General features: G+C 42.4%; 1 protein-coding gene across 1 annotated transcript in view; it reads left to right on the forward strand.

Moving 5' to 3' along the window:
* The first annotated feature begins 933 nt into the window (after positions 1 to 933).
* Positions 934 to 24,905, forward strand: part of MMP24 (matrix metallopeptidase 24) — a 48,456-nt gene continuing 24,484 nt past the window's right edge. The window contains exons 1-3 of the mRNA XM_056867495.1: positions 934 to 1,062; positions 15,594 to 15,742; positions 23,112 to 23,228. Of these exons, the coding sequence (XP_056723473.1) occupies positions 934 to 1,062; positions 15,594 to 15,742; positions 23,112 to 23,228 (395 nt within the window). The remainder of the gene's footprint in view (positions 1,063 to 15,593; positions 15,743 to 23,111; positions 23,229 to 24,905) is intronic.

Raw genomic sequence — 24,905 nt, forward strand, 5'->3', positions numbered from 1 at the left:
TGTGAATCCAAAGCTAATCTACATGACTATTATGGACAATACTTACAGGACAATGATTAGCACATTACCTTTGATACTTTTTGCAGGGCAATGATTCAGCTCAAACCCAACCCCTTTCTGACTATATATTACTCTTCCTACACACCTGACACTGAGAGACACTGTCCTTCCGTGTTACTCCTCTGAAGATGCCGGCCACAGCTGCTGGCGAAACGTCAGGAAAGAAAATACCAAGACCACAGTCACACAGCCCGGATAACCCACGAGAACCAATAAACTCTGACCGTGAAAGCCTTCGACAATAGATTATTACAAATTGCAAAACCGGTGGATCTTCCATAGTCAGGGGAAGTCTACCTTGCTGTCTCACCCTATGAAGCAAGTTCACCGATAAGGAGCGTATGGGTTCCATTTAATGCACGGGGTGGGGTGGCGTGGGGTGGGTCAGACGCATCCGCTGGTGATTTGTTTCGGATTAATCCAGCGAAACAAAAAGCCAGCGCTTTTGCGTACCCGCTGTACTTTTCTCGGAAACTTTGGTGCTGTCTCTTGACCACCTGCCAGGCAGAAGCCTCCCCCTCCTCGGAAAAGGGGAGGGAAGGGGGGCGGTTCGGACCAGCGAGCAGAAGCGCGACGCTCCTCGCCGCCGCCGGCGGAGCTCCCCCTGAGCCCTCGGGGCCTTTCGGCGTCCTCCTCGTCATCGCCGTCAGCCAAAGTTCCCCTTCCCCTCCTCCCCAAGGGACGCGGTCTCGTAACCGCCCGACGCCCGCGCCTGCCGATGAGAAGCGTAGCGGCGGGCCGCCGAGAGGCCGGCGAGGCGGGGCTCGCGATCGTCCCCTCGAGGCCGCCTCGCGTCCCCCGCTCCCGCCTCTCCGGCCACGGCGCATGCGCGGTCGGCCAGGCCCTGCTCGCCCTGCCCGAGCGGGTGCAGGGATGGGCCCCGCCATGGAGCGCGGGCGGCGGGGATGGCGCGGAGGGGCCCCGGCCTGGGGCTGCTGCCGCCGCCTGCTGCCCTTCCTCAGCGCCCTGCTCTGCGCTTCGGGGGAGCCCCGCGTCGGCCCGGTAGGGAAGGGGGGAGCGGCCGCCCGCCCGCCAGCCTTGGTGGGTCCGGTGAGGGGCGGAGGGGACGCGCGGGGGGGGGGCGCCTTCCGCTCCCAGGCCCCTCAGCCCGCCGCGGGGGGGGGGCAGCCTGGCCCGCGCCAACTGCCCGCCGGCCAAGGTGGCTGAGGCGGAGGGCAGGGCAGGCGGAGTCACCTCCAGGGATGGGAGAGGGGACGGGGCGAATTCGCCTTCGCCCTGTCAGGTTGGCAGGGAGGGGCTGGCTAGGATGGCGTGCCTCCCCCCCCCCCCATGGTGTTTTATTAAATTAAATTAAAAGGAAGAAGGCGCTGGGTGCCTTGTTTCTCTTTCGTGTGTGTGCTAGAGCGAGCATGCCTGGCCCTATCTTTTGTGAGGCTGAGGGAGAGGAAGTGAGGGAAAGACTCCTGCCCAGGATGTGCTGAGGCGTGGAAGATTTGTTTGGGTACCACGAGCCTGGATGGAGGCAGCCAGGGCGGCTTCACAGCCTTGCTGGTGAGACAGCAGGGCAGACTTCCCCTGACTATGGAAGATCCACTGATTTTGCAATTTGCAATAATCTCTTTTCCTTTCTGTAAAATGTATTGAAATGTATGAGGACAGCCAGGGAATAGCTCAGAGATTTTTACTCGGTAGAGTGCTCTGGGTAGCAGCTGCTCCGAATAAATGACTGTTTTCTTGCAAAACAACGGTCTCGGGTCTCCCCCACGAACCTCTGGTTTACTGCATCACTGGAGTGGAGCAGAACAGGGAGGGGAAGGGCTACTGTCTCCCTGCAGGGAATATGGGGCCAAGGTGACTGAGTCATGGACTGGGTGTCGGGGGTTTTTTTTTTTTTTGTGGGGGGGTTCCATAGAAGAACCCAGAGAGGAAATGAAAAAGTATACTGGGATATGTTGATTTAAGGGAGGGGGACATATGATCCCCCCTCTCTGTCCGGCCAAACTGAACAAAGAATGTCCTGTATATCCCCCAAGGATGTTTTCAGAATTCAGAAATTTTGGACAATAGAGAAATGTACACATGTGTTACTGAAAAGCATGTGTTGTCTTTTTGATGAGCGTCAAACAAAGAGTACTGTAGCTTAGTGTGTGCTTACTGTTTTTGCTGTTGATGTCAGTGTGCAATTAAATTCCTTAACTGCACTTTTTGCAAGCTTTTATGGTATTGTGAGATGCTTTTTAGCATTAACAGCTTTAATCAACATTAAGTATTATTATATTTCCTTGACATTTCCTTTAATTAAAGGATGGTATTTTCATTAACAAATATCAAAACCATAGATAAATTGATACAATATTCAACTTTTCATGACTTGAAGATCTGCATTGTTGATGATCTCCCCCCCCCTCAGGGTAGTAGAAAGAAATATCACTGGCCAGATAAGAGATATTCAAATTTTTTTGCTAGGAGAACAAAGCTGAACTTTACTGACTGTACTAATTTTTAATATAGTGATTTTGAAGATTGCAATAATGAGATGGGTGCTATGTGAATGGGCAGCAGATAAGAAAAGCTCATTTCAAGAGTGTCAGTAATTCTGCTCAACTTATATTCTTGTTTGGGTTTCCCAAACATTACAGCCTCACTATGCCATAGGGTTAACTCTGCAGCTAAAAAATGTTCAAGGAGCAGTGACAGCCGGGCCAACTAACCTACGCATAAAACTCTTGATGCATGGCCAGTCTGTTTCATAACACTGACTCATTAGCAGTGGTGGCTGATGACTTTTTGAGTTGGTGGGGCTGCAATTTTAACCCCCGTCTCTTCACAGCATTAGGACTCACACAGCATGTTTAAAAGAAGAACACCTTTAAGCATGTGCAGAGTAGTATATTCTCCCTAATGAGAAACACTGGCTGTTCTCTTCAGCATAATGAATAAAGGAATAGCACTTCATATGAGAAGGTACGGTGTCCAGATAAATATGTGTCTCAATATGGCAAAACTTATTAAATATAGGGATTTTTAAAGGGGAACATACCAACACCCATTGCCAAAAACTAGAACAAATAATCAGAGCTTTTAAAATATCAGGAAACACTTGTTTCTTGTAACATGCACTTTAAAAACAACAACAAAAGACCAAATGATTTATATTCCAAACATTGAAGCAACTAATTATTTCAGTTATGGGCAAATAAGGGTGTAATTTGAGTTGGGCTCACTAGAGCTTAGTATAAACCTACTTTCATTCATGAACATTTAGTTGTAATCTCTGACCATGTGCAGAGTGCCTTTCATCGCTGATTAAGCACCAGCCTCTGTGTTTCTGGGATATGAACAACATATACTTTGTTTTAGGCAGACCGGCGAACGAAAAAATTAGGCAACGTGAAGCAAGCTGTAAGGTCAGCCTTGTTGATCTTAATAAGATTTAGTGGCTGGATTGGGTGACCTTTAATACACTCTAGCTTTTTCTGGATTGGGGCCATAGTCATCCTTCAGTACCATCAAAATCAATGAGAGAAGTTAACTTGAGTGTTCCTATTGATATCAAGGGGAGAAATACAACTTTCTTTGGCTCATGGTATGATTCTGGAAGAAATGGGTGTATTTAGTTCCATGGTGTAATTCAGTGCGGAAACCATAGATACAGGGTTGGAACCAGCCAGCTTTTTTTCTCAGTTTTGCCTAATTCGCCTCCTTATTGCCCCCATGACTTTTATTCATGCAGGTCCTATGATTCCCAGCGTAGCCTTTTTGTTGATCAAAGTGACCACCCGTTCCTGTTTTCCCCAACACAAACTTGTGTTATGATCTAACTTATAATCATACAACTTCTAAGCCTTCTGTGTTTTGTAATTACTGTGAGAGAAATACCCCCCCCCATCATTCTAGGCTGGTAGTACCAAGTAAAACTGTCTGTGTAAATAGACACAATATTAACTTCTTCTGTCCTTAGAGGTAACTTGATAATTTCCATACAATGCAATAAATCTACATTCTTCATTCTAATGCACTAAAAATCTAGAGCTTCACATTTATGGTATCTTTGGGGGAGGGTGGAGAAACCAGAATAAAATGGAGTCAAATGCAGAAGAGGGATGTGGCAGAACAGTCCCACTGACCCATGAGTACTGTTCTGTCCTGCCCTCCGAGAGTGTCTGGGTACCAGTGGATGTCCAAGTATCTGCCTGGCCATGTACCACCTTCCTGGCTTTCCTGACCCTTGAAGGGTTTTCCTCTCCATCTTTCAGTTCACCCACTGCCACCACCTGGCCTTTGTAGAAATTACCCACTGAAAGCGCCAGGGCTCCCAGCTTCCCTTTCCTGTGTTCTTGTAAGGCCTCACCTTGTGCCTGCATCTCCCACTACCCAGCATCTGGTTACCAGAGGGACAGCTCCTTGCACTTGTGCACCTCCAGGGAATCATCAGCTGGCCAACAAATTGACTGGCCCCCTTCTTCTGGTGCCCATTTTAAATAGTGTGTTTGAACATTGGAGATTGATGTGGTACAAAGAACAATGCCAGCATTAAAAATTATAAAACATTTATTTAAAATAAAATGTCCTCACACATACTCTCAGCACAGTAACTGATTGAGCAAAGAATCCAAAAGAAAAATGTAAATACCGGTACACAGTTTCTCACTCCGCACATGCCCTAGCTGATCTTATTCTAAGGCAGGCTCTTTAACGTAAAACAGTGTTTTAAAAGCTACCTGTTACCTTGGAGTCTTTTCCAGGCTGGCAGGCCTCCACATAGCTATGGTGGCAAGCAGGAGCCCAGGTGTAAGAGCTCCTTTGTCCTACATGGAATCAGCAAAAAAAAGCCTCCATTCTGTGCCAAGGGGTTTTATTATCTCTGTTTGCCCACCCCCTGTGGTCAAGGAAGCCTTTCGTGAAATCTCCAGGAAGGTATTGGTTCTCGTAGGTTATCTGGGCTGTGTAACCGTGGTCTTGGTATTTTCTTTCCTGACGTTTCGCCAGCAGCTGTGGCCGGCATCTTCAGAGGAGTAACACTGAAGGACAGTGTTACTCCTCTGAAGATGCCGACCACAGCTGCTGGCGAAACGTCAGGAAAGAAAATACCAAGACCACGGTTACACAGCCCGGATAACCTACGAGAACCAATGAACTCTGACTGTGAAAGCCTCCGACTATATATCCAGGAAGATACCTTCTATCTTGGTGATGGAAAGTACCATCAAGTCACAACTGATTCATGGTGAGCCCTTAAGGTTTTCAAGGCAGAGACATTTGGAGGTGGTTTGTTGTTGCCTGCCTCTGCATGGGCTCAGAGAGTTCTGAGAGAACTGTGACTGGCCCAAGGTCACCCACCCAGCAGGCTTCATGCGGAGGAGTATGGAATCGTACCCGGTTCTCCAGATTAGAGTCTGCTGCTCTTAACTACTACACCAAGCTGGCTCTATCTTCTATCTTAGACCTCTCAAACCTCTCTTCCCTTCTGAGCATCAGCTTCCAGCCAGAACATTATCTCCCATCCAGGAAGCTATTAGCATTTCTATAGTCTGGCTGGGTGAGTCTTGACTTCCCACCCTCCTGCATGTTCTCTGCCAAGAGGCAGAAAAACTTTTTAAAACTCAAAGGGAAGGTTTTGGATAGTCCAAACCTTCAAAGGAAAAGGCATTTATCCACAAAGAAAAATATGTAAATGGTAATTTATATTTTTCACAGGCATGGCATAATTAAGTAGATATGTTTTTAAGTGCTTTTTTGAGGGAACTAAGTGACTGATGTTCTTGTTCAAACCCTGAACATTTCTGTGCTTTACAGTGCAATCCTCAGCAGAGTTATGCCCTTCTAAATCCATTGAAGTTAATGGGTTTTAACTGCATCGTCAGGGAGCAGGTCTGTTCTTAAGGTAGCACTGTTAGTCATAAATTCTAGAAAGCACCTACCATTCTTTAATTCAAGTGTTAGTAACACCATGTTTGCTAGAAAGCAGTAATAGTATTTGGATGAGTAATTGGGCAAACATTTTATTTTGTTCCTTATTGGGGTGTAGAATCTAGAGATGTGAAGACCCAGACTCCGTCAAAATGAACAGTATGAAGGTTTTTATGTAAGACCATCTGCATCATTAGAGATTAATCATTCATGTGTACACTGCATACAATAGGAACATCAACTGCTGCTTTCCTTCTTTTCCTGAGTCGTGACCCTTTAAAATGAATATATATGTGCTTAGGTAGTATAGGTTGCCACAGTTTGTAACACTCTCTCTCTCTCTTTCTTCCTGGTAGTGGGAGTATTTGAGTATATTTGCAGTTTTTCGTATTAAAATACGAAATAGTACAAATTTTATACGGCAACTTATAAATTATGCATTTTGTGTTGTTGAAGCAGTAAAATAAGTTCAGGTTTGATATTAAAGTAAATCTTTCATATATTTAAATTTCCTCCAATATTTCCGTAGCTTTAGAAACAAAATAGGAAAAAGTTCTCCCCAGAATTCCAGAAAATTTCATCCTTTCTGTACCCCAAACCCCATGTAAAATTGATCCATAGGGCACTTTTACACATGCCGATTAATGTACTTTCAATGCAGTTTGTAGCTGGATTTTACTGTATGAAATGGCAAGATCCACTTGCAAACCATAATTAAAGTGCATTGAAAGTGGATTGAAAGTGCATTGTTCAGCATGTGTGAAAGCGCCCATACTCTTCTTGTATTGTAGAGGCAGCAAAGCCTTACAAACAAGACATAGAGGCGTAGAAATGAAAAACAAGTGCCTCTTAAACATTTCCCCCAACTCTTTTGGAAGAATAAAGGAGGCCCTTACTTAGTTTTTTGGCATTAAAAAAAAATCTATATTGGGACATGTCAGTGAAGAGTTTGAAACATTACTAGTAAATTGATAGATTAATAGTGACATGATAGGAATCAGCCCTGTATACTTCGTGCTTTCTCCAATAATTTAGGTGGAGGTGGGTTAAGAATAGGGTTGCCAACCTCCAGGTAGTGACTGGAGATCTCCTCCTATTACAACTGATTTCCAGCTGATAGAGATCAGTTTACCTGGAGAAAATGGCCGCTTTGGCAATTGGATTCTATGGCATTGAAGTCCCTCCCCTCCCCAAACCCTCCCTTCCTCAGGCTCCGCCCCCAAAACCTCCCACTGGTGGTGAAGAGGGACCTGGCAACCCTAGTTAAGAATGTCATAAGTTAGAGCAATGGCACTGGTTGAGCACAACTGCCTTGCTTCCTCCCTCCCACTGTAGTCCAAAATGCTCCTGGGGGACACGGGACCTCTGCAGGAATGACAGAAGGGAGTCAGAAGTTTGCAGTAGGGGGAGTGGAGTTGGTGAAAAATGCCCCCCTTCCATGTGTGGAATCCTGCAACTTTCTTTGTATTTGGGGGGGATGGGATGTTGACTTTCAGATACCATAGTAGAACAGGTACTGAATTCAGACATTCAGTTTCATACATATTCATAGTTCTACAACATTAGGCAAGGGGATGTTAGAAATGGGTTGAATCCTATGCACCACAAACACAGTTGGGCTTGCAGAATAGAACTTTCCAATTCCCATTACCTGCTATAGCTTGCTATGCACCCAGATATTCTTCCTGGGGGTTACTGGTCGCTTGGGTACAGCGTAGGGAAGAGTGTTCTGCACTGAGAGGTGGAAAACTGCAAAATTGTCATGTGAGTGCCCTTGATCAAACAGAACAAATCATAGGGTCTAGCACTTTGTAATTAATTTTTTTAATTGCTTAGATAATATTTTGCAAGGAAAATAGAATTGTCTATTATTTGAGCAAGCCGTGGCTGTATAAAATTCAGCTAATTTCTCAGTTAACATTTAACTAGACAGAAGGTCATGTAAAATGTTTTAAAAGACTCAATACTAAAAAGTCGTATAATTACAAATGACAAATTTAATATACTTTTATTGCCATTTTAGTAGGAGATTTTTTGTTATGTGAGTGTATAATGTTGTTACATTTCTAGATATCGGATTCCTCCTTTAATTTCCACCAAAATCTTTATAGCAAGAACAAAAATCTTCAAATAAAATTGCACCATAATCCGTCCTATAAATTAAATGAGGATTTGAACTGATGCCAGTTTAGATAAAGATAAGTTTGTAGACAAGTTGATTATTTGCATTGACATATCTGTCTGCAATCTAAGCGTAATATCTTCTTTTGTGTCAGTATGCTGGCTCAGCAGTCAGTATGTTCCATCCAAAATAATTGTTTGCTGGTGCAGCAAGTCTTACGACTTGCTGTTAGTCATTTGAGGATCACCAGTGAAGCCTTTCTTGAGGGGTCATGAGTATAAAACATTATTATGTCCATAATATAAATTCTCCTGCAGGATATTTTAATTTATTATAATCACTGTGAACTTGAATGTACTACAGAACAACAGTGGATGTCAAGCTCATCCTACCAGTCTGTTCTTGTGTCAGGTGTTGCCTGTATGGGACTAGAAAGGTTTTAAAAAGTTATTTAGGTAGCTTGGGAACTTTTTTTATGTGATTATTTTAATTTTTACATACATTTGCTGTAGTTACTTCAGAGCGATAAGCCAGGAAAGTCCTGGTTCATATTTAATAGCAAGATCAAATTCATAAGATGTCCTTGAGGAAGTGTCAGTTCTCTCAGTCTCATAATAATACTAGCATGCCTAACAGGGCTATTGTAGATTACTAATATAACGTTTGTTGAAGTCCTTTGAAGTCTTGACATGTACTGTATGAATGCTAAATATTATTACCACTAAGTCGAACAGTAAAGTGGCTGGCCCCTGTGCTGATCATTAAAGCAGCCAAGTGGAGCCACCCTCAGACAAGCTAGGGACTTCTACTTATTTGGGGGCATTTCCTGAATATGTATTCATACATTAACAATGGCAGATTTTTAATAACTGCACAAGTTGTGCAATTTAAAAAAAATTCTATATTAAGGACCTGCCAATAAACGGTGACTTTTCAGGTGCTGAATCAGGTTTTTTTTTAACTGTTATCTTTCTTTTTCTAAGAGGTCATAATGAAAACATTATTTTTGTAGAAGTGAAGCTTCTAGAATAGTGACTGCTCCTGGTATTCCCAGCTTTAAAGAGGTACTTTACATGTTAAAAATGCTTAGATAACTAATCCAAAGTCTGAGAAAACCAACCTATACTGTATTCAATTTACCTACAAAACTGTTTGTAATATTAGGAAAGTATTTAATACAGTAGACAAAGATGTAAAAACCTTCAGTGATTGGAAGTTAATGCTAGAAAATGTATACAAAAAAAAGCCAAAACACTTTCCACTGATAGCAAGGGACTTTTTGGCTTCATTCAAAAGAGATAGCTAAAATTCCATCTGTCTCAGTTTCCTTCATAGAGACTAGCTTTTACAAAAGACGGTCTCTTTCTTATCCATCATTATTAGTTATTGTGCAGTTACAGGGCAGAATTCAGTGATATGTTTCTTGTAGGCATTTGGATTATTCAGTGGAGGACTGGGAAGTTAAAATGGCCCTGGAAAAAGGCCCGTCCACATGACACATTACTTCTAGCCTACATTGCATATGTCACTTTCAGCCAAGTTTTGTAAACTTGCCAGGTAGATGATTGTGCCTGAGTGAGGGTGTGCCGAGAAAGCAGTTGCTGGTATGAGGCAGCCCCCGTACCCTCCATTTGCTTGCTGCCTTCTCATCACAAACATGGTGGTGTTTTGGACAAAATACCTGACATGCCAGATCAAAGGTGAAGTAACTGGCTCACAGTCAGACATACATGATGGAAAACGCCCCTTAAACAGCACTCTTCACTCTGCACTGTGAGGAGGGAGAAGGAGCTTCTGGTTTCCCGCCTACCCGACGTTTGCCAGCTTGAATGGTGGTAGTGAGGCTTCTTCCTCTTTTTCCCTGGCTCCACGCCATAGGAAGGATACATAGAACCAGAAAAAAAGGGCATAAAGTGCCTCCCCCCGGCAAATGCAAGGTAGGAAGGAAACCAGAAGTTCCTTCTCCCTCACAGTGCCGAGTGAATGGGCTCTGTTTAAGGTGAGCTCCCTGATGGACATCTGACTGTGAGTTGGGTAGTACACCCCTGACCAGGTTGCCAAGCTCCAGGAGGGATGAATACAATAATCACCTGTACTGTATGGTAAGTAATGCTAAAGAAAAGACAGCACGTAGCTCTGTATGCAAATGTATCAAAACAGTGTATTACAATAAAGTGAAGACAGTAGTGAAGTGCAAACAGAAACTTAACCACAACTAAACATTAATTCTATATACACACAATATTGGTAACTCTTCTTAGTGAGTCCAAACAAAGACTTTTAAAGGTTACACATAAGAAGGCCTTAACAAATGTCTGAAAAGTCGTGAGTTGCCTCTTGGCGCTTTCAGAAGGAAAAAAATCCCGGGTTTTTTGATAGTATGTTCGATGTTATAGATGAGATTGAAACGTCTTCCAGAATTTGTAAACATTTTTTGCAGGGTTCCGCTTCTTCAGCCTGTAATAATGAAGTTCATAGGCACCACAAGTTGGGCAGCCCACTGGACTCACTAAGAAGAGTTACCAATATTGTGTGTGTATAGAATTGTGTGTATATAGAATTAATGTTTAGTTGTGGTTAAGTTTCTGTTTGCACTTCACTATTGTCTTCACTTTATTGTAATACACTGTTTTGATACATTTGCATACATAGCTGCGTGCTGTCTTTTCTTTAGCATAACCTCCAGGTGGGGCCTAGGAATCTCCCAGAATTACAACTGATCTCCAGTCTACAAGTCCATGGAAAAAATGGCTGGTTTGGAAGGTGGACTGTGTGGCATTATACCCTGCTGAGGTCCCTCCACTTTCCAAACCCTGCCTTCCTCAGGCTCCACCCCCAAAATCTCCAGGCATTTCCTAACTCAGAGCTGGCAACCCTAAAAGGCAAAGGCACCCTGTTTACGCTCATGCCTGAGTCATATTCTCATGAGGAGGAGTGCCTTCTCACAGAGATGCTGCTCCAGGTGCAACCACAACAGCCATCTCTTCCTGGAGAGCCTGGATTGTCTCTGGGTAGCTTTCCAGAACACCAGTCCACTGGGAAATCGCCTGGTATTTAAACAGATAGTCTGTTGTATCTGAGATTATCCGTGATTTTCTGCTGTTTTAACATGTCAACTGAGTACATTATCTGACCAAGTTTTAGCAACATCAGTAACAAAATACATGCATATGAATACTCCTGTTTTCATATATTTGTTTATGAGAACTATATCCAATTAAAAGTGTCTGGAAAGGAAGAAAATCTGCTTTGGTGCAAAACTTTGCTTTCGTATGTCAGGCTTTATATGTACAAATGTCTTCTGTCCCAAACTCTGTACTGTAAAACTCTCAGATATGGGGTTAAACATAAATACATGTATTTTCTAAGAACGTTTTGTGACTTAAGGGGAAAGAAGCAAGCTTTAGAAAACTAGGCAAAAAACACACAAATGTAAGCTCATTTTCTTCAGTGCTGTAGGAATCCTATATTGGCCATTTGGGAGTGAGAAACGTTTGACTAAACTGCAGGAAATGATGTCAGAAATTCTTGGTCTAGTGTTGGGTTCTGAATGTCAGTTCACAGATTCTGAAGTTAGAGAGGATTGCTGCAATTGCAACCATTGTGTCTTTGTCCCACTAGCCTTTGGTGAAACCTAAGATCTCTTTTGCATGATCTAATCTAATTAACTTTGCATCACACCACTTCTGCTCCATCTTCGTCCAATATGCAGGCTTTGCATCATGACCGACAGCATCTCTTTCCCCCCCTGCTTTTTATGTTGGCTTGTTTTGTGTGTCGTTTAACATACAGTCTGAAAAATAATTATAGGGAACTCCGAAGCTTGCTTACTACTTTGTGACATTTCTATTGCTTTTTGATTCTAGATACTAAGCAAGACATATAAGGTAATGTTTTAACTTTGAGGATTCACATTGACTGATATAGTAATGAAGAAGATGACCTTGCCTTTAAATGATATACATCTGAAATCAGCAGGTGACCCCAAGTCAGGAGATACCTCACCCAGGAATCACGTTTAAAATCTTTTTTAGCTAAACAGTAAGCAGGTGTTCTGATCACACAGCACATATTTTGGATTGATACTTTATTTAGGGAAATTACTTTGTGTCTCTTAAGCAACTGGAAATTGAGAGGAAGCCTGTAATACTGCATATGGTGAAAACAATGGAGGTTGTAGCACAGATAAATCCAGTACTGACAAAGGGTGTTACTGCACTTATATTCCCAGCGATGTATTAAGAGTTTGAAAATGTTACAAAAAATACTGTTCGCACTTAGTTTGGCCCCTTTAGCTGTGAAGATGTTTTCCAACCATTTATAAGCCGTGGTATCCAAAAACCCTTTTAAAGCGATGTTTTTTATAACATTTTCAAACTCTTAATACATCACTGGGAATACAAAGTGCGGTAACCCACATAGTTTCTACAACTTCACAGATCCAGAGTGCATGATATTGCATATGATCCTGCCAACTTGCCATGTGAATCCTCTGGCATAGCGGCATGTTGCTGCTGTTACACATTGTAAATTGTTATAAAAGGGTGATAGATGGAGACAAGTCTGGTGTTCGCTGTCCCAGGAAAAGGCAGCTATGCAGACTCAGCCTAAGAAATTTTGGTCAAAGGGCTTGTTTCTAGGCAGGAAGGGGGAAAAATTAGGCTGTAGTGCCAAACAGATGCTTGACAGTGGCCGCAATTCAGATATGGTGGGGTGGGCAGATGTGCCTTCTCCCGAATACTTTAAAGGATGTGTGATGTGAGACCTTCATGTTAAGACCTATCTCAGGTGTTCATTAAAGGGCATGCTGAGTCGCCGCTGTCACTGACATATGAACCAGAGCAGAATTACTTTGCTGCCAGTTTAAAAGTTTGTATTGAAAAGCCATTAATACACTCCCCAATATTCAAGAATTAGAGATAATTGCTATTGCTGGTTTGGTTTTCCCCCAAATAGAAACCAAATACCTTTCCAAAAATATACTTCTGTTTGAATAGTTAGGTGAGCAAATCATATAGTTAAGCCAGTGGGTATATAGTTCTCTTGGAAATTGGGTATCCTTTCTCAGCCTCAATCACTCCTCCCCATCTGCAGTATGGGGATAATAATACTGATTGACATGGCTTTTGTAAGGATTACTGTGATAATATGTATGAAGCTATTATTACTGTTATTATTTACATCAGATTTGGCAAATACTATTGGAGGAACATTGTGGTTGGGATGAGAGGATTCAATCTTGGCCGTAAATATGTGATATATGGATTATTTGGAATAAAATGTTTTGTAACATTTGAATAATAAGGTTCTTTTTGTTGCAGTCTCTATTGCACTGAAAAGTTGCATTTATTTAACTTGTGTTTTTTTGCTCAATACTTGACAGGTTCACAAGCGCCTTTTGCTGTCAGAATTTGTAGCCTCCATGTGCACTATGGTGACAGAGCCTATTGTGGGATGCATAGGTAGCAACCCTAGTTTAAGGTTGCTTTTTGTCTTGCTCTTGAGGCAGAACTAACACTTTTTCAATCTAACTGTAGACTAAGATGTAAACTATTTAACTAGCAGCTGTAACATTCCACTTACAAAATATGTACTAATCATTATAAATATGTTTTGAATTTTTCTATATAAATATCCTTAAACTCAAAGGCTTGACTACATACAACAGCAGCAAACCTCTTAGTTTAAATCTCTGTCTTTCTCAGTCATATATGAAGTGAGCTGAGGGGTGCTAAATTTAAGAGCAATGAGGATGCATCTGTAAGGGGAGTCGCAACCATTCCCCTCCACTGCTTACGTCCCTGCTGTTCCTCCCAAATTTATTTATTTGGGTCATTTATAGTCTGCCTTTCTTGCTGAGACTCAAGGTGGATTACATAGTGTAAGTCAAGTTCAATCAACAGGATGAGACTTCCAATGGACAGTATAATGGGGTTTGGATTACAGAAATATGAAAACAAACAGAACTCTAAAATCGGATGTGAGGGTGATCTGGCTGCGACATCTGTCACCCCATTGATCGCCAGGGTTGATTTGGCTGAGCTGGCTGGCTAGGCGGGTGTCACCTCCCTCCCTCACCGCTCCATGTACGTCCCTCCCGAAGCTGTGCATTCAGTGGAAGAGGACAACCATCCCAGATAGAAGGAGAACTCTAAAATCAAGCCAAAACAAACATGAAACAATCCATAATAATTTAAACAGTACAGTAGTGTAGGCAACAGTTGCTTTCCCTTTACTGATGCAACTTTCTTATAATCATTTCATTACATTACATTCCTATTTAAAGCTAAAGGTAGTGCCCTGTTCAAGCACCGGGTCATTACTGACCCATGGGGTGACATGTCATCACAATGTTGACTAGGCAGACTATGTTTGGAGGGTGGTTTGCCATTGCCTTCCCCAGTCGTCTATACTTTACCCCCAGCAATCTGGGTACTCATTTTACCAACCTCGGAAAGATGGAAGGCTAAGTCAGTCTTGAGCCAGCTACCTGAAACCGACTTGAGTTGGGATCATTTTGCATAGTTTGCAGAAAAGCCAGGAGGGTGAGAGCCTTCCTGACCTCCTCATGCAGGCCATTCTGTAAGATGTCAGCCACAGCAGGCACTTTTCTTACCACTGGGTTCACTTGTGGTATCAGAGTCAATGGCAAGGAGGAGAGAGTTCTGGAGGAGGGTAAGGCACAGGAGGTGGCAGGATTCAGCTTTCCCCACCTACATTCTTTAAAATTGGTCCCTGTCCATTGCTGCCGTCGTGTGGTTTTAAGCTGTCTAAAATTCATTTGAATAATTTTTCATAGCATTTAAAACATAAATATTGTTTTTTTTGTTACACCCTAATTTGATTCCTTCCAGAATTGTACTTAGCCTGCTTCTCTTTCAATAATGTGGACTAATGCCCTCCTGAACAGGGTTTAGACCAGTGGTTCCGAAACTTTTCTGGCCACTGCCCCCTTGGTTCCACAAACTTAACCCCAGTGCCCCCTACTCTATCCAACAACACAGTTGAAGGGGTCCACCTCTAGCGCCTCCTGCTGCCTCCTTGCCTCTTAGTGCCCCCCTAGGTAATCCCACTGCCCCCCAGGGGGTGGTACTGCCCACTTTGGGAACCACTGGTTTAGACCAAAGAGAATGATGTGGAACTGGTCATTCTTTTCTCAAACTATCTGGCATATACTTTTAAAAAGAGAATATCAAGTGAAGCTGAGATCTGTATACTAATGATCAGTGTGCAGACAGAAGAGCTAAATTTCCACACCACAAGTAATTCAACTACCTTTGGGAAGTTAGCAGGCAAAGCACCACTTACTGTAATCTGCTTTTGTACATGTTGTCATAGTGTTATCTCTCAAATTCCTTGCATTCAGACAAATCAAGTGAAACGAGTAAGCATGGAAATTACAGCAATCTGCTTTCGTTCGCAACTTACATTAAAGCTAACAGCGTATACCATTCTTTAAATAACAAAACTAATGTTCTTATATGTGCTGTCAAACCATAAAGTGTTGTAAGTTTAGCTTTGTTTTACCATATTTTTTCAGAGCTGGTTAAAAACCTACGGTTATCTACTTCCTTCTGACACACGAATGTCTGCTCTGCACTCAGGAAAAGTTATGCAGTCTGCAGTTTCCACTATGCAGCAGTTTTATGGCATCCCAGTAACAGGAATGTTGGATCAGACCACTATTGAGTAAGAGTTTCTTTTGCAAATACTTGAAAGCATTGTCTTTCCCTAAATTATCAATGATTTACCTTCAGTTGATGGATTGCTTAAAACTGATCACTTGAGAGAGAGACTTTCCACATCTGTAATAATTTGCTCTGCTTCCAAGTAGAGAAGTGAGGTGCAAAGGGCCAGTATGATCGGGTGGATAGAAAATCTGGTTTGGAATGAGGAGTAGAGCTTCAAAGTCCTCCCACTGCTGTGATAGTCTGTTTACAGACAGTCCTAAATTAACCTGCATTTATGAATTCCAGCACTTTGGAAAAGGACATTCACCTGAGATATGGGACAAATAGTAAAGAAAGTTAACTAGAAATGGCTGATAAACTGAAATAATCCATGTTAAATCCAAAATAAGAGTATTCATTTAGAGATTTACACTGGTTTAACTAAATTGGTTTAAACAAGCATAATCTTAGTGCATCACAATGACTGTATAGAAAGATGCACAGTCTTAGTATGCAGTACACAATATCACCATCTTGAGGGTGTTTCATGTGTTTGTTTAAATTCAATCTAAGGTATTATCGGCATAGGGGAGTTGCAGTTTTATAGCTCTTAAACCATTCTACATACTCCGAAGATTTTTTTTCAGCCCATATGCTTTATCCTGAGGGTAGCCTTAGTCTAATCTTAATGGTCTGCTTAACGTATTGAAGTGAAATAAATTGTTCTAGGTTTGTGTGTGAACAGTTCTTTCACTACTTTAATTATGCCAGAGTACAGCCCTTTTTGCCTCTAACATACAATCCAGAATGTAAATGCACTGACTTGAAAATGCATTGGAACACTTAGGAACCAAAGTGTTGATAGCTATTTAGTAACTAGGTATCACACTATTGCTTCATATTCCCTACTTTCCTGAGTGAGGTTCCAAAAGGGTGGCCTTTGCAGTTCACCAGGGAGGAGAAAAAACTGTTTACAAATTTACGGGTTGAGCAGGTAAATGCACCTCCCAAAGCAGCCATTTTCTCCAGGGGAACTGATCGCTGCAATTTGGAGAGCAGTTGTAATTTTGGGAAATCTCCTGGAGGATTTTCTCCCTCTGTCATAATACTGGAACGCAGGGTCATCTGCTGAACCTGGAGGGTGAGAGATTCAAAGCAGATAAAAGGAAGTATTTTTTCACACAATGCATTGTTAAATTGTGGAACTCCCTGCCCCAGGATGTGGTGATGGCTGCCAACTTGGAAGGCTTTAAGAGGGGAATGGGAATATTCATGGAGGATAGGGCTATTCATGGCTACTAGTAAAAATGAAAACTAGTCATGATGCATACCTGTTCTCTCCAGTATCAGAGTAGCATGCCTATTATATTAGGTGCTGCGAAACACAGGCAGGATGGTGCTGCTGCAGTCATCTTGTTTGTGGGCTTCCTAGAGGCACCTGTGTGAACTGTGTGAACAGACTGCTGAAGTTGATGGGCCTTGGTCTGATCCAGCATGACTTTTCTTGTATTCTTATGGCATGGCCACTTTCTAATCTTAGAGCATCACTAAAGTCTGCTTCTTGCTAGCTAGTTCTAAAAAAACAAAGAACTACAATGTGCATGCATATAAGTAGAACATACAGTTGAAATATTCTAGTGCTAGGCTTTTAGGCATAAAATCTTTTCCTCTTTTGAGCCCACATGCCCTACATTAGGAGTTGGAGCTTTCCACTCCGTTCTCTTTTGATGCAGTAGCAGCATTGATTAGGTATATTCTCCTCAGAGAAGTCTCTGTGAGTTAGTATCTTCAAAATCATTCCCTGTCTTCTTCTTTCTTTCTCTTCAGTTCTTTCCCCTCCTTCTATTTCTCTCTTTGACAACTTAGTTCTTCATTTTTGAAGGATTTTGAAGATTTTTTTTTCTTCAGGGCTGATTCCACACACAGGTTTTTCTCTCTCTTTCAGCAAATCTAGTTGTGTGCCCTTTTGTTGTTGTTGTTGTTTCCATGTAATGTCTTCCATTACTATTCCAATCATAAACAGCCCATTTTTAATAATAACCAGTCATTAATAACCAGTCTTTCCCAGCATAGTGTTATAGGGACAGTCTTTTTCATGTGTACAGAAGGGAAGGCACACCTTCTGCTTGACTTAAATAAATGCCCCCTTCCTCTGCATTTTCACAGTGAACTGCCTTGGTGTCCTTGATGATACCAGCAAAACTGAGGAATTTTTTTGTGGGGGAAAGGTTGGGTCAGGGCATTGACATAGGGCTTTTCCGCATGCACAATTTACCACTGATTTTCCAGGTGGTTGAATGCTGTTACTGTATTATGACAGTACAAGTAGCAAGTGTCTAAGTTCCTGTTCTGTCCCCTTCCCCCAAGTAGTTTTTTGGGGGCAGTTAGTCTTTTCAATGTTGACAACCATAGCAGGATGGCTAACACATAGCATTAATTAACATTATGGAAGGATTCAAATATTGTGTTACTCTGGAGCAGCACTTTTTTTTTCTTGAGCAGGATTTTTGCATGCAGCAAAAATGTTTTTTAAAGGTGGCCAGAGAATTGTGATAGTGACATAACAACAGCCAGAGTGGAGGAATGCATTCCACATCTGGTGTGAAAGGGAAACTACAGCTAACAAGGGTGAGAAACTGGACTACCTGGTGCCAAGTGGACTTGGTTGAGCAACAGTTGCACTGGTGGCAACATGAGTACTATGGAGGGACCCTTATTTGGAATCAGCCCAGTTCTTTTGTGTGTAGCTGAATGAACCATTTTTAAAGCATTTTTGGCAGTGAAGATGCACAAACAAAGGGGCACAATGAATGCCTTTTCTGCCTTGGAGAGGGGCAGGACTAGGGTTGCCAACTAGGGTTGGGCAGTTCCTGGAGATTTGGGGGTGGAGCCTGGGGAGGGCTGGATTTGGGGAGGGGAGGGACCTTAGCGGAGTATTGATGCCGTAGAATCCACCCTCCAAGCAGCCATTTTTTCCAGAGGAACTGATCTCTGCAATCTGGAGAGCAATTGCAATTCTAGGAGATCTCCAGGCCCCACCTGGAGGATGGCAACCCTAGGCAGGACATTGAGACTTGCACCCACTGTCAGACATTCACAGAGCAAACTAGATGGAACTGTTCCTCCCATTTTTGAGCCATGCCGTGGGAACAAGCCTTTTCTTGGTGTTGGATGTGATTGCAGAAGCTCCTTTGGTCTCAGTGATGGCTCCCACAACTTCACTTCTGAGTAAGTCACTCTCAAAATCATCAGCCTCAGTTCTGACACCACCAATACTGAACTTGCACAGGCTGATTCAGAGTCAATGAAGCTGATTGAATGTCTGCTACATTCAATGTAAGCCTGTATTTCCTTCCAAGCCTAAGAATAAGAATTGGAAGGACAAGCATCAGCCAAGTCCAATGAACAGAGGTCTGTTCCTCAGTCATAATCTTGATGTCACCAGGGATAGCCACCCCAATGCACTTTTCTCTAGCCACCAGATACCAATCCTGGATAGAATGAAAAGGCTCACCCATGTACTCCTTCAGTGTATTGGAACCAATTGCCCAAGGTAGAGCAAAGAGAAAGACTGCTCCACATCAACCATTTGGAGCTCCAGGGTGATCTCCAAGTCACTCCAAGCCTTTCTCCTGAAGCTGCATGGCAAGATAGTGCAGATGGTCACCAACAGCATGGCCACCAAACCTATCAACAATTGTCTCCATGATGCTTTCTTACCTGCAGCTTCTGGGAGAGAAACATCAGGTGTCACATCATACCTGTAGTCATATTCATTGCCAGTCACCGAGCGATAGCTGGCCTTGAGTGATCTCTTCAGACTTCTTACCTGCAACCCATTTTCCTCAGATGGAGCACAGCAGAGGTCAATCTGTCTCTCTAGACAACAAGTGGCCCAATTACTGCAGAGGAGCAGTAACAGAACATTATTCCCTAGACAATGCCTTACAGATCCATTGGAGACACCATCTCTTACATCTTTCTACCTGTTCCACTCATCACAAAAGTTGCCAGAAAGGCCATTAAATATATCCTGATCATTCCCTTCTTCTCAATTTTCTATGTCATGCCTAGGTTCATCTGGTATACCTCCTCAAGACTGACAACCTCGTGTCACAGAATTGCAGCAAAATTCTACATCTGGGCATGCCCAAGCTGAATCTGGTTGCATGAGAGAATGCTTCAAGAGTATGCCTTCAGTGACTTTGATGTAGAATATGCAAGAAACTGCCTTCTCCACTCATTAGCCATGAGAAGGATGCTTGCCCTATGGGAGGGACAGGCAACTCCAAGGTTGCCCATGGTGGCTTCAGAAGGCATTTAATCCCTGGAAACACCCCTTTTTGACTGATGGAGAATATACGCTTCTACCAGACACTCTTGTTGTAGACAATGGAAATGTTTCTGCCTGTTTGCTTCTGCTCAGGGATGGGAATCATCTGTTTTGTCACCTCTGTCCTTGAATATTTACTCTATGTTCTCAAAGGCTGGGTCACTCTTCACTGACACTGCATTAGGGTTGTGCATATCGATAAATCTGAACTGAAAATACACCCGAAATTAGCTGTTTTGGCAATATTCGGGTTTCAGTTTTACCAGATACCAAAACCTGGGAATAAAGCTGAATAGCCGATCACCGAATCAGCCAAATAGGTATTTGGCTCTTTTTGGCTTTTGCTTTCCCCAGGCTTTTCACTATGGGAATTTTTAAAATGAGCTGGGGGGCGCATTTTTGGAGGTAGAGTACCCAAATTTTCAGGATAGTTTTAAGGGACTCTCCTTGCATGAACCCTGACGCTTGGTGAAGATTGGGTCCGGGGGGGTCTGATTTTATGGGGTCTGGAAGGGGTCGCCCCCCTCCTCCATGCATGGTAAAGTTTACAATGTTTTTCTATGGGGAATGGAAGCTACCCCTTCAGGACCCCATAAAATTGGACCTCCTGCCCCAAACTTTACCAAACTTTGGGGTTCATGCAAAGGGAATCCCTTGCAGCTACACTGGGAATTTGGTGATTCCACCTTGAAAAATGCCCCCTGGGAGAATTTTAAAATTACTTACCTTTTCACAGTCGGTAATGGCCGCCTGCTTGAAAACTCAGTCTCCCATGAATCATTGCAATGGTCCTGCACAATTGCGCATGCCCATTGCAATGATTCATGGGAGATTGAATATTCAAGCAGGCGCCATTACTGGCTGTGAAAAGGTAAATAATTGTAAAATTCTCCTGGGGGGCATTTTTGAGGTAGTCACCGAATTCGCAGCATAGCTGCAAGGGGCTCTCCTTGCATGAACCCCAAAGTTTGGTAAAGTTTGGGACGGGGTCTGATTTTATGGGGTCTGGAAGGGGTAGACCCCATTCCCCGTAGAAAAACATTGTAAACTTTACCATGCATGGAGGTTGGGGGGTGACCCCTTCCAGACCCCATAAAATCAGAACCCCTGACCCAATCTTCACTGAACTTCAGGGTTCATGCAAGGAGAGTCCCTTGAAGCTACCCTGAAAATATGGGAACACTACCTCCAAAAATGCCCCCACAGGAGCTTAGAAAAAAAAATCCCCATAGACTATAATGGGCCTGAATTTTTCAGTAAACCCAGAAATAAACCCAAAATACAAATTTACTGTATGGGTATTCGGCTTATTCTGGGTTTACTGGGAAAAAATCGGGCCCAATAAACCTAAACCAGAAATTTACCTTTTCCCCCCTTTTTTTTGCACAACCCTACAGTGCATATAAATACCATTTTAGCTCTGAGGCCACATATAGAAGAAGGCTGCTCCTTTCTCCATCTAGCCTGTTAAGGAAGACATTTTTCAAAAGCTTCAATAAGCTTTATCCACTTATTTTGTCCCCTATTTCATCACGGGACCTGTAGGGTTTGCTTTATCAATTAATGAAAAAGCCCTTTGAGTCTGTCCACTTGCAACTTCACTTATTTTCTATTAATGTAGTTGCTTTGGCGGCCACATGGTCTGCTAGGTGGTCAAGGGAACTGTGTGCTTTGCATTCTGACTCCCCCCACCTGCATTTGTATAGGGACAAGGCCTTGCTATGACTAGACAATTCTCCTTACCAACAGTGGTTTCTGGATTCCTCCTCAATCTGGAATTGGTTATCCCTACTTTTTTCCCCACAGCCCATCTTCAGAGACAGAGAGAACCCTTTTCTCTTTGTTTGCTTGAAAAACAAAGGTTTTAGGTTTTCAACCTAAACAAGACAGCCTTTTTGAGGAAAACTCCTGCCATTTTATTTTTAGTTTCTCCAGCCCTGACTAGGGACAGAGAGTCTTTTCACATACTTCAGCTACTGTGTATTAACCACCATTAAACTGTACTATGAGTTGGCACTCAAGTTGCTTCCAGGAGCGGTGTGATCACATTCTAAAAGAACCATAGTGACATTCACAACCTTCATCAGAGGAATCCCTATACCAGAACTCTGCCGGGTGGCTGCCTAGTCTCAAAGTTCCAGCTCTGTGAAACACTGTGTCTTGGACATTAGAACAGACATGGATGCCTTCTTTGGCATAGCTATGCTCTGTCTCTCCTTATATTACTATACCTGTGTCCAGCACAAGTAGTTCAGCTTGTTAATCTTTTCCCATTGGTGTGAATGCATAGAGACCACGAAGAAGAAAAACAGGTTGCTTACCTGTAACGTATTGTCTTTGACTTGTCATCTATGCAGTCACACAACCCATTCTCCTTTGCCATAACATGTGCTCTTAACTTGCTGTAGCGTTATTAAAGACCTAAGCTGGAAGCCACAGTTCCTTCCCCTTGAGCATGCACAATGCTATGCTGGCTTGAAATGGGAAGATTTTACACCTAGCTCCTTCAAAACTGAAGCTCTGCACAGGTGTTGAATCTCAATAGTGTGCCTGCAAAGATAACCACTTGAAAAACAGCCATTAAAGATAAATGACCTGGGTTTTTTTTTCTCCCTCTTCGCTAGATTTGAAGCTGCCTTTTTATTTTCTGCTTTGGCATATGTCCTTCAAGGAGAACTGTATTTTTAATTAACTGATTTTGAAAATTCATGTCCTGCATTCCTCAACAAATGCAGGCTCTCATGGAAGTTTACAAACCACAAAGAATTGTATACAAACGCTCCCTCCTCTCCATAAATAAACCAATAATATCTTCAAATCAGAACAAACAGTACAAAGGCACCAAAATGCTTGGGTAAATAAATAACGCCTTCACCTATGCTGGAAGCTTAGGTTCTGTGAGGCAGGTAGATGAGTAGAGGGCATTCCATAATTGGAGAGTCACAACTAAAAATGCTCAGCTGAAAACAATAGGCTGTCATCATTAGTGTCTAAGAGACCAAACAGGACAGCAAAGCTTATTGTTTTCTGGACTCAGGAATATTTTGCTTTTCAGGTGGATGAAGAAGCCCCGCTGTGGTGTTCCTGATCATCCTCATTTAAGCCATAGACGGAGGAGTAAGCGATATGCGCTAACTGGACAAAAATGGAGACAGAAGCATATCACGTACAGGTATCACCCACTATTTATATTTATTCAATTAATGCATGTCTGTATCACAACTTTTCAATTAAAAATTCCGAACGCAGTTTACAGCAACAATAGTCTGCAGCTTCAGAGCACAATAAACCAGGTCTATAAAACTCAGCAACAGCATAATTTAACATTCAAATGGTATCTACCAGCAATAAAATAATTAGATGGTAAAATAATGAAAAAATAATAATGAACCAGCAGAAATGGTAAAACAGCAATAAAACAGCAGAGTTGAAACAGAAGTGCCATTCTTGCCATTTTTAAATATGATATATAGATATTCCGTTGAGTTTCGCCATGAAAAAATGTTATCTGTCTGGGTATCCACTCTTATTTAGCATCAACCAGCAAGCACCCCAAATTTGGGCATTTGTTTGATAGTCTCACCTTGTGGATACAGCCTCAATTGTAACTCATACCCAAGGATAGACAATTTATGGCAGGGATCAGTCAAGCTCTCATGGCTGCAGAAGGAGGTCAAGCTTATGTTCACAGTGTATATTGAGTAAAGAAGCCCAAATTAGCTCTGCTGGTTCAGGTTTCATCATTTGCAAGTGGTAGCAAGAGGTTTCTGCCCTCCACCAAGGAAAACTAAATAAATGTCATATACGTACTTTGAGAAGTTGGTTTATACAATCTGCATTCATTCCAGTCTTGTTGTTCAAATGCAAATAAATATGCGGTGTTGTAGCCCTTTCCCAAACAATTTCCAGTGAGACTCTTAAGTGTTTTAAGAGTTTTCCATGCTTATATTAGCCACTGCAGGAGCCTCTGGATAAGTCACAAAATAATTCAGCACTAGTGGAGTAACTATACATAGTGAATATGAGTTTTCTATGGGAAGAATTGTATAGCAGGAGTTATCTTGACACACAGACCTAGATTTTGTATTCTGCTATGCTGTCCTATTGGTCCAGAGGCAGAAGCTTCCAGGAAGGATTCAGCCATTGCTCTGCCACCACTATTGAGGTCAAGTTGGCTAGAACTGCTACTGATATCAGCAAAGGAGGAAGGCAGTTCAGTTTAGCACCTCCTGTGACGGTTCTGTTTCACAAGGTAGCTGTTGCTGGGAAGAACTGTGTGGCTCTGATCCTCTAGCCTGCGACTGTTATCAGCTCTCCTGAATTAGTCTGTGACCACTGAAATCAACAAGGGATAAGCTCAGATCCATCTCACCCACTTCTTTAAGATTTTAATTGCTATCTAGCCAGACGTCTATGGGATGAATTGAGTTGCCTTAGTGGGCATCTGGAGGGCAATGCTGGGAGATATTAGCCCTCTGGTGGCAGTGCAAGAGAGTCTGCTAATTTATTTTAGAGTGGAAGATTTACATTTGGAAGTCCACCACTGTTATGATTCAGAACAACTTTATTGAAACATATCTGTAATCTTTCTTGAAGACCAAAGTGGCGAAAAGGCATGATATAAATATTTAAAGTAAATAATAACAAATCATGGTTTGGTTAACAGATAATAAATGATATTTGCTTTATTTATAGTACACAACAGTATAAACTGATTTAATGAGACTTGGCTTACCCTTCTTACCATTCTAGTTTTGCATTATGAGTGGTAAAGCAGACCTCCTTTCCAGTTCTGAGAGTCATCGAATTTAGGATATTTGTGCTGCAATTCCTGATCAGGCTGGTGAAT

The sequence above is a fragment of the Euleptes europaea genome, chromosome 2 (genome assembly GCF_029931775.1).
Source record: "Euleptes europaea isolate rEulEur1 chromosome 2, rEulEur1.hap1, whole genome shotgun sequence".
Classification (NCBI taxonomy): Eukaryota; Metazoa; Chordata; class Lepidosauria; order Squamata; family Sphaerodactylidae; genus Euleptes; species Euleptes europaea.